General features: G+C 41.5%; 1 protein-coding gene across 1 annotated transcript; it reads right to left on the reverse strand.

Moving 5' to 3' along the window:
- Window positions 1-2,128: 2,128 nt before the first annotated feature.
- On the reverse strand, window positions 2,129-6,103 carry galr1b (galanin receptor 1b). The gene is made up of 3 exons (XM_061922069.1): window positions 5,335-6,103; window positions 5,206-5,271; window positions 2,129-2,643 (listed from the first exon to the last, which is right to left on the reverse strand). The coding sequence occupies exons 1-3, from the start codon at window positions 6,013-6,015 to the stop codon at window positions 2,326-2,328; spliced, it is 1,065 nt and encodes a 354-aa protein (XP_061778053.1). The 5' UTR covers window positions 6,016-6,103; the 3' UTR covers window positions 2,129-2,325.
- Window positions 6,104-10,789: the final 4,686 nt, after the last annotated feature.

Below are 10,789 nucleotides of genomic sequence, written 5' to 3' on the forward strand. Positions count from 1 at the left end.
CGGGATTCAGTCGGTGACCAGAAATTGTACCCATCCCTAATGTTAATGTAATTGCTATTATTAACATCCATATTTTTATCAATCCGCCCACCTTTGTTTACATTAAAAAGCTCTAGCTTAACAGTTAGCGATGTATATATATATGGCGGGGCAGGACACGCTTTGGCCCTGCTCAAGATGGCGGCCAGGAGGCGGAACGAAGAGGCGGGCCGTGCCGGGAGCGATTCAGCAGCAATCAGGATCAGGTGCGTGGCTCACACACCGGCTCACAGGCTGCCTATCTCCTCTCAGTGTATAAAAGGGGAGAAGGAGGAAAGATCAGGTTGGAGAGGAGTTGGAGTGTCCGCAGCACAGCAGGAGCAACGATCAGAGAGCGAGCCACCGACGACACGGCAGCGGAGGAGAAGCTGAAAGAGCGACCGACCGACGCTGCCAACAGCCTTTATTGAAAAATAGTCAATCCTGTGCGAAGCGATGTCCTACCTGAATGGTCCATGCAACCCACACGATATATATATATATATTATTATTATTATTGTGGCAGAGGGGTTAGTGCGTCTGCCTCACAATACGAAGGTCCTGCAGTCCTGGGTTCAAATCCAGGCTGGGGATCTTTCTGTGTGGAGTTTGCATGTTCTCCCCGTGAATGCGTGGGTTCCCTCCGGGTACTCCGGCTTCCTCCCACTTCCAAAGACATGCACCTGGGGATAGGTTGATTGGCAACACTAAATGGTCCCTAGTGTGTGAATGTGAGTGTGAATGTTGTCTGTCTATCTGTGTTGGCCCTGCGATGAGGTGGCAACTTGTCCAGGGTGTACCCCGCCTTCCGCCCGATTGTAGCTGAGATAGGCGCCAGCACCCCCCGCGACCCCGAAAGGGAATACGCGGTAGAAAATGGATGGATGGATTATTATTATTATTAAAAGCCTTGTGGTTAGAGTGTCCACCCTGACAACGGTAGGTCATCAGTTCAAACCCCGGCCAAGTCATACCGAAGACTACAAAAATGGGACACTTTACCTCCCTGCTCGGCACTCAGCATCAAGGGTTGGAATTGGGGGTCAGTCAATCAATCAATCAATGTTTACTTATATAGCCCTAAATCACGAGTGTCTCAAAGGGCTGCACAAGCCACAACGACATCCTCGGCTCAGATCCCAAATCAGGGCAAGGTAAAACTCAACCCAATGGGACAATGAGAAACCTTGGAGGGGACGGCAGTGGATCCAGCATAATATTGTGAGAGTCTAGTCCATTGTGGATCTAACGTAATTTGGTCAAATCACCAAAAATGGTTCCCGAGCGCGGCCACCGCTGCTGCTCACTGCTCCCCTCACCTCCCGGAGGGGGTTGGAACAAGGGGATGGGTCAAAATGCAGAGGGTAATTTCACCACGCCTAGTGTGTGCGTGACTATCAGTGGTACTTTATTTGTCTTCCAGTCCTCCAGTGAAAATAAAACTTGTATATCATGGAAACGAGGGTTAGCTGACATATACATTGCGTTGAAGAAACCTTAGTTTTTTGGTCGTTGTTCAATTTGCATGACACAGTGGATATTAAATATGACGATTGTGGGGAAGCGGAGCCAACGGTCCGACAGAGCAGCAGGGAACGCCTGAGCCCGGCCCAAGATGGCGGCAAGGAGGCGGAGATGGCGAGCGAGCGGCGAGGCGGGGCGTGCCGGGAGCGACGCCACAAGCGAGATCAGGTGCTTGGATCGCGCACCTGGATACAATTAATGAATCCTCTCGCACTGGTTAAAAGGGTGACTGCCGTGAACGTCGGGGAGAGAGGCGGAGAGACTGGAAGAAGCAGGAGTGCAGCTGACGCAGAGCGAGAGAGGAGGAGAGCCGAAGACAGACGACAAGCAAGCGGAAAAGAGGAGCGGAAAAGCGACCTGGACTGAGGGGTTTATTGAAAATTAAACAAAGTCAAACTGCTCGAAGTCATGTCCTTCCTTGGTGGTCCTGGGAACCCGCAAGACGACGGCTTGAGACCGTCACAACGATATTATTAAAAGCTCTACCGTTATTTTTATCGTTTATATTGTAAGAGTGCTTGTTTGGTTCCCTTTGTGGCACTCATGCACCGCCCAGTGTTGGCCATTAAAAACACAGAAAAAAAACAACATTTAAGATGAATTTATTCACTCCTTAAGTTGGGACATTTTAGGCAAAAAAACAACAAAAAGCAGCTGAATTGTGAACAAGTCCATTTCTTGATGTTTGCTTAAACGTCTTTAAAATTGGAATATTTTGTTGCGACTGTCCATTTGTTGTCACATGACCACTGACAGCCAATCCCAGTAGAGTTAGTCCTTCCTTCATATGTTGGTGGTGGAGTGCGTGCTGGAAGGGTGGTCCGTGCGGCAGCGCGCCTCCGAGCCTCTGGGGGGCGCCCGGCTCCCCAAGCGCCAGGTGAACACCCGCCCGCAGGCCTGGCGGAATTTCTCCGACAGGAAGGCGTAGAGGACGGGGTTGACGCAGGAGTGGGCGTAGGACAGGCAGTGGGACACGATGCGAAAGGCGAAGGAGGCGTCCGTCAGCGGGAAGGTGCCAAACTCCGCCCACATGGTGATCACGTGATGGGGGATCCAGCAGATGGCGAAGGCGGCGATGACCAGGAGCACCGTCTGTGTCGTCTGCGGGGATCAAACACACCCACGTCGGACTTTGCGCCTTTTTCATTCACCGCGTCTCAGGGTCAAGGGTCAGGAGGGGGCGTGGCCTTAGCAACAAACCGAGTCATGTGACGTGCAGTCGTCTTTGTGAGGACTATTCTTAGTCCGCTGTCTAAATATTTAGCGCTGACCCTCTGCTGTAAACTGATCTGGGACCTGCTCAGGCTCTTCGTCTGCTCTCTGTCAAGACATTCATCTTTTTGCCTCCTGACAAAGTTCAAGTTGTTCCACCTCGGAAGTGTTTGACTTTGGAGGTCACACCAGCTGAGATCCTTTCAAGCAGGGAATTGTCTTGGGGGCCACATTTTCTGAGAGTTAAGCCCGGGGGGCCAACTTCTCCCTTTTACTATTTTAAAAAAAAATTGTTTTTATATTCCTCTTTATATACATATATATATATATATATATATATATGTATATATCCTCTACAGAAGACATTTGATATTGGTCTATTTATTTAAGTTAGCACATTTTGCTGTTTTGAAGGACACTCTGCAAAAAAGTTAGTCAAATATCATTTATGACAGCATTTAATCAATCTTCTGCAAAAATTTTAATTTGTGTGTTTGTCACAAAAGCTTTTATAAAATACAGTGTAAAAAATCATTGCGAAAATTCAGTGTGAAAATGTTTATGTAAAAATCTTATGTGCAGAAAGATTCTGTTAAAAAAAAAAGAATCAAGGTAAAAAAATCAGTGGATAAAAATCAATATAAAAAGATTCAGTGTAAAAATTCAGTGTGAAATTTCAGGGTAAAATGATTCAGTGCAGGAAAAATTCAGTTTAAAAACAAAAATTCAAGGTAAGAAATCAGTGCAAAAAAATTCAGTGTAAAAATATTCGGCCTGAAAATTCAGTGTGAAAATATTCAGTGCAGAACAATTCCGTGTAAAAAATTTTTAGAGTGACAAATTAATGTAAAAAGATTCAGTGGAGAAACTCAGTGTAAAAAAAAAAAATACAGTGTAAAAAGTATTTGGGAAAATTCAGTGTAAAAAATGTTATGTAAAAATACGATTTGCAGAAAGATTCAGTTAAAAAAAATCAAGGTAAGAAATAAGTGTATGAAAGTCAGTATAAAAAGATTCAGTGTCAAAAAAAATTCAAGGTTATGACGTTTTTTTTTGTTGCGCCCTAAAAATGTTGATAATGTAAGTAATGTACTAAGTTTTACTGTAAGTATTGTACTTGTTGCGCACCAGCTGTTTGATTGTAACGTGCAACTTAGTCGTGGAACGTGTTGCAAAGTGTTTAGTTTGGAACGCGGTTAGAACGTGTTTTTTGTTGCGCCCTAAAAAGTGTTAATACTTTAAGTATTGTATTTATTGCGCACCAGCTGTTGAATTGCATCGGTCAACTTAGTCGTAAAACATTTTGCAAAAATGTTTCTTGTGAACTCGGTTATGACGTGTTTATTGTTGCGCCCTAAAAAGTGTTAATACTGTACGTATTGTATTTATTGCGCACCAGCTGTTTGATTGTAATGTGCAAGACAGTCGTACAACACGTTGCAACATTTTAAGTGTTGAACGCGGTTAAGACGTGATTTTTGTTGCCCCCTAAAAAGTGTTAACACTGTAAGTATTGTACTTATTGCGCACCAGCTGTTTGATTGTAGCGTGCAACTTAGTCGAAGAACGTGTTACAAATATTTTTGTTTTGAACTTGGTTATGACATGTTTTCTTGTTGCGCTCTAAAAAGTGTTAGCACTGTAAGTATTGTACTCATTGCGCACCAACTGTTTGATTGGTACGTGCAACTTAGTCGTAGAATGTGTTGCAAATATTTTTGTTTTGAACTCGATTACGACATGTTTTTTGTTGCGCCCTAATAAGTATTAATACTAAAAGTATTGCACTTATTGCGCACCAACTGTTTGGTTGTAACGTGCAACTTAGTCGTAGAATGTGTTGCAAAAATGTAATATTTTGAACTTGGTTATAACATGTTTTTTTTTTTGTTGCGCCCTAAAAAGTGTTAAAACTAAGTATTGTACTTATTGCGCACCAGCTGTTTGATTGAAACGCGCAACGTTTTAATCCAATGGGCGTGGCGTAATGGGAGAGTGGCCGTGCGCAACCCGAGGGGACCTGGTTCAAATCCCACCTAGTACCAACCTCGTCATGTCCGTTGTGTCCTGAGCAAGACACTTCACCCTTGCTCCTGATGGGTGCTGGTTGGCGCCTTGCATGGCAGCTCCCTCCATCAGTGTGTGAATGTGTGTGTGAATGTGGAAGTAGTGTCAAAGCGCTTTGAGTACCTTGAAGGTAGAAAAGCGCTATACAAGTACGTATATATATATATATGCATGTATGTATGTATATATATATATATGCGCTTTGAGTACCTTGAAGGTAGAAAAGCGCTATACAAGTACAAGCCATTTATTTATCATTTATAACTTAGTCGTAGTTTTCATTAACAAATGAAACATTTTCAGTTTTGAATTGGGGGTCCAGTAAGGTGTCATTCCCTAGCCGGATTGGGCCCCCGTGCCGCCTGTTGAATAGCAAGTGCTTACCTTTTGCTTGGCTTGCTCAGACTTCTTGGACATGGTCTTCATCTTTTTGTGAAGATGACAAAGAACCTGAGGAGGGAAAAAACAGTCAAAGTTGATTGGGAATAAAAAGGTAAACAAAGACCAACTGACCCTAATGTAGCAGCAGCTGATGAGCAGGAGCGGGACCACGAAGCCCACCAGGACCATAGAGACCTTGTAGGCGTGCCGGCTGCGTCCGGACCAGCGCTCCCAGCAGAAGGTGCTGTTGGGCGCGCTGGGGTGCTCGGCGAGGACCTGGTGCTGGGCCACCGGCAGCGAGCACACCAGAGACGCGGTCCAGATGACGCCGACGCCCACCAGCGCGTTCCTGCGGTTCCGGACGCCGCGGGCGCGCTCGGAGCGCACCACGGCCACGTAGCGGTCCACGGACATGGCGACCAGCGTGAAGATGCTGACGAGCACGCTGACGGACGCGAAGAAGTGTCCGAACCTGCAGACGAAGCCCCCGAACACCCAGCGGGGCAGCGAGTAGATGGTGGCGTGGAAAGGCACGCAGAGCAGCAGGAAGAGCAGGTCGGCCACGCTCAGGTTGCTGATGAAGATGTTGGTGGGGTTTCCGGGCCGCAACCCCACGGAACCCGGGCCTGCGCGCGACACCCTGCCCGTGACCAGCAGGACCAGCGTGTTGCCCACCAGGCCCACCGCGAAGATCAGCCCGAACAAGACCGGGACGACCACCGCTTCCGGACCGGGACCATCCTCTGAGGCACCGGACCTGTTGGACTCGGACTCTGCGGCCCACCCACGGGTGTCGTTTCCCGGTTGCAGCATGTCGCAACCCGACCGGAGCTGGACTCAGCCGACAGGACCGGGACGCACCGAGTCCATGGTCCGTATCAAAGACGTCCGACGCCAAGAACTGCTTGACACACTCAAAGTTCACTCTGACATTTTCCCCTTTGCGCGTTTCAAAATAAAACAGAGCCCTTTCAACATAAAAGCTCGACTTTTAACCGTGACAGAAATGACATATACACCTTCTTCTTCTGCTACATTATATTAGTGGTACATTATACTAATGGTATATTATAATAGTGGTATATTATAATAGTGGTACATTATATTAGTGGTACATTATAATGGTGGTATATTATAGTAGTGTATATTATACTGGTGGTACATTATACTAGTGGTACATCATATAAGTGGTACATTATACTGGTGGTACAGTATATTAGTGGTACATTATAGTAGTGTATATTATACTGGTGGTACATTATACTAGTGGTACATCATATAAGTGGTACATTATATAAGTGGTACATCATATAAGTGGTACATTATACTAGTGGTACATTATATTAGTGGTACATTATAATAGTGGTATATTATAGTAGTGGTACATCATATAAGTGGTACATTATACTAGTGGTACATTATATTAGTGGTACATTATACTAATGGTACATTATATTAGTGGTACATTATACTAGTGGTACATTATACTAATGGTACATTATATTAGTGGTACATCAGACTAGAGGTACATTATATTAGTGGTACATTATACTGGTGGTACATTATAATAGTGGTACATTATACTAGTGGTACATTATACTGGTGGTACATTATAGTAGTGGTGCATTATATTGGTGGTACATTATATTAGTGGTACATTATACTAGTGGTACATTATACTAGGAGTACATTATACTAGTGGTACATTATATTAGTGGTGCATTATACTGGTGGTACATTACAATAGTGGTAGATTATACAGGTGGTACATTATAGTAGTGGTGCATTATATTGGTGTGCATTATAGTAGTGGTACATTATACTAGTGGTACATTATATTAGTGGTACATTATACTGGTGGTACATTATATTAGTGGTACATTATACTGATGGTACATTATATTAGTGGTACATTATACTGGTGGTACATTATATTAGTGGTAAATTATACTGGTGGTACATTATACTGGTGGTACATTATTGTAGTGGTGAATTATATTGGTGTACATTATAGTAGTGGTACATTATACAAGTGGTACATTATATTAGTGGTACCTTATACTGATGGTACATTATATTAGTGGTACATTATACTGGTGGTACATTATATTAGTGGTACATTATATTAGTGGTCAATTATATTAGTGATACATTATACTACTGGTACATTATAATAGTGGTCCATTATACTGGTGGTACATTATACTGGTGGTACATTATATTAGTGGTAAATTATACTGGTGGTACATTATAATAGTGGTACATTATACTGGTGGTACATTATATTGGTGGTACATTATATAAGTGGTACATTATAGTGCTACATTATAGTAGTGGTGCATTATAATAGTAGTACATTATAATAGTAGTACATTATATTAGTGGTACATTATGCTGGTGGTACATTATATTTGTGGTACATTATATTAGTGGTACATTATATTAGTGTTACATTATAATGGTGGTACAATATAGGAGTGGTACATTATACTATAGAGGTACATTATATTACTGGTACATTATACTGGTGGTACGTTATATTAGTGGTACATCATACTGGTGGTACATTATATTAGTGGTACATTATACTAGTGGTACATTATATTAGTGATACATTGTACTGGTGGTACATTATATTAGTGGTACATTATACTGGTGGTACATTATATTAGTGGTACATTATACTGGTGGTACATTATGTTAATGGTACATTATACTGGTGGTACATTATATTGTTGGTACGTTATTTTAGTGACAAATTGTATTGGTACATTATATTAGTGGTGCATTATACTGGTGGTACATTATATTAGTGGTACATTATACTGGTGGTACACTACATTAGTGGTACATTATACTGGTGGTACACTACTTTAGTGGTACATTGTACTGGTGGTACATTATATTAGTGGTACATCATACTGGTGGTACATTATATTAGTGGTACATTATACTGGTGGTACATTATGTTAATGGTACATTATACTGGTGGTACATTATATTGTTGGTACGTTATTTTAGTGACAAATTGTATTGGTACATTATATTAGTGGTGCATTATACTGGTGGTACATTATACTGGTGGTACATTATATTAGTGGTACATTATACTGGTGGTACACTACATTAGTGGTACATTATACTGGTGGTACACAACTTTAGTGGTACATTGTACTGGTGGTACATTATATTAGTGGTACATTATACTGGTGGTACATTATATTAGTGGTACATTATAGTGGTGGTACAATATATTAGTGGTACATTATACTAGTGGTACATTATATTGGTGGTACATTATATTAGTGGTGAATTATATTAGTGGTACATTATACTAGTGGTACATTATAATAGTGGTACATTATACTGGTGGTACATTATATTAGTGGTACATTATACTAGTGGTACATTATATTGGTGGTACATTATATTAGTGGTGAATTATATTAGTGGTACATTATACTAGTGGTACATTATAATAGTGGTACATTATAATAGTGGTACATTATACTGGTGGTACATTATACTAGTGGTGCATTGTATTTGTGGTAAATTATACTGGTGGTACATTATAATAGTGGTACATTATATTGGTGGTACATTATAGTAGTGGTACATTATCATAGTAGTATATTATATTTGTGGTACATTATACTGGTGGTACATTATATTGGTGGTACATTATATTAGTGGTACATTATAATGGTGGTACAATATAGTAGTGGTACATTATACTATAAAGATACATTATATTACTGGTACATTATACTGGTGGTACATTATATTAGTGGTACAGTATACTAGTGATACATTATATTGGTGGTACATTATATTAGTGGTACATTATACTGGTTGTACATTATATTAGTGGTACATTATACTGGTGGTACATTATAGTAGTTGTACATTATATTAGTGGTACATTATATTAGTGGTACATTATACTGGTGGTACATTATATTAGTTGTTCATTATACAAGTGGTACATTATGTTGGTGGTACATTATATTAGTGGTACATTATATTGTTGGTACATTATATTAGTGGTACATTATACTGGTGGTACATTATATTAGTGGTACATTATATTGTTGGTACATATATTAGTGATACATTATACTGGTAGTACATTATCGTAGTGGTACATCATATTAGTGGTACATTATACTGATGGTACATTATATTAGTGGTACAATATACTGGTGGTACATTATAGCAGTGGTACATTATAAAAACAATTTTAAAAAATGGGTTGTACTTGTATAGCGCTTTTCTACCTTCATGGTACTCAAAGCGCTTTGACACTACTTCCACATTCACCCATTCACACACACATTCACACACTGATGGAGGGAGCTGCCAAGCAAGGCGCTAACCAGCACCCATCAGGAGCAAGGGTGAAGTGTCTTGCTCAGGACACAACGGACGTGACGAGGTTGGTTCTAGGTGGAAATTGAACCAGGGACCCTCGGTTTGCGCACGGCCACTCTTCCACTGCGCCACGCCGTCCCGTAGTGATACATTATATTCGTGGTACATTACTGCAGTATATTGGTGAGGGTATACATTACTGAGTAATGAGTAAGTGAGCAATGGATGGATGGATGTTGTGGTGCATTACACTGGTAAGTGGTGGTACATAATACTCTTAAGTCAAGGGTCGGCAACCCAAAATGTCGATAGAGCCATATTGGACCACAAATACAAAAAAGTCATCGGTCTGGAGCCGCAAAAAAATGTAAAAACTTATATAAGTGTTATAATGATGGCAACACATGATGTAAGTGGCTAATTAGCTATATGAGCCTACTATCAAAATTACTTTGAAAGTCTTACTATAATGAAGGCAACACATGATGCAAGTGTCTATATTAGCTATATTAGACTACTATCAAAATTACTTTAAAAGACTTAACACTATATTGCCAAAAGTATTTGGCCACCTGCCTTGACTCACATATGAACTTGAAGTGCCATCCCATTCCTAACCCATAGGGTTCACTATGATGTTGGTCCACCTTTTGCAGCTACTACAGCTTCAATTCTTCTGGCAAGGCTGTCCACAAGGTTGCAGAGTGTGTTTATAGGAATTTTCAGCCATTTTTCCAAAAGCACATCGGTGAGGTCACACACTGATGTTGTTCGAGAAGGCCTTGCTCCCAGTCTCCATTCTAATTCATCCCAAAGGTGTTCAGGTCAGGACTCTGTGCAGGCCAGTCAAGTTCATCCACACCAGACTGTCATCCATGTCTTTATGAACCTTGCTTTGTGCACAGGTGCACAGTCATGTTGGAAGAGCTAAGGGGCCTGCTCCAAACTGTTCCCACAAGGTTGGGAGCATGGAATTGTCCAAAATATTTTGGTATCCTGGAGCATTCAAAGTTTTTTTTCACTGATCTCCTGAAAAACAACCCCACACCATGTTTCCTCCTCCACAAAATTTTGCTCTCGGCACAATGCAGCCCGAAATGTAGCGTTCTCCTGGCAACCTCCAAACCCAGACTCGTCGATCAGATTGCCAGATGGAAAATTTAAGTGATTCATCACTCCAGAGAACGTGTCTCCACTCTAGAGTCCAGTGGCAACG

Source organism: Nerophis ophidion, linkage group LG02 (genome assembly GCF_033978795.1).
Source record: "Nerophis ophidion isolate RoL-2023_Sa linkage group LG02, RoL_Noph_v1.0, whole genome shotgun sequence".
Lineage (NCBI taxonomy): Eukaryota > Metazoa > Chordata > Actinopteri > Syngnathiformes > Syngnathidae > Nerophis > Nerophis ophidion.

Coding starts and splice junctions, on each gene's coding strand:
- galr1b (XM_061922069.1), bottom strand. CDS start 6,015: ATGCTGCAACCGGGAAACGACACCCGTGGGTGGGCCGCAGAGTCCGAG. Junction 5,272..5,334: donor TCAGCTGCTGCTACATTAGG/GTCAGTTGGTCT, acceptor TTCCCTCCTCAG/GTTCTTTGTCATCTTCACAA. Junction 2,644..5,205: donor CTGAGCAAGCCAAGCAAAAG/GTAAGCACTTGC, acceptor TGATCCCCGCAG/ACGACACAGACGGTGCTCCT.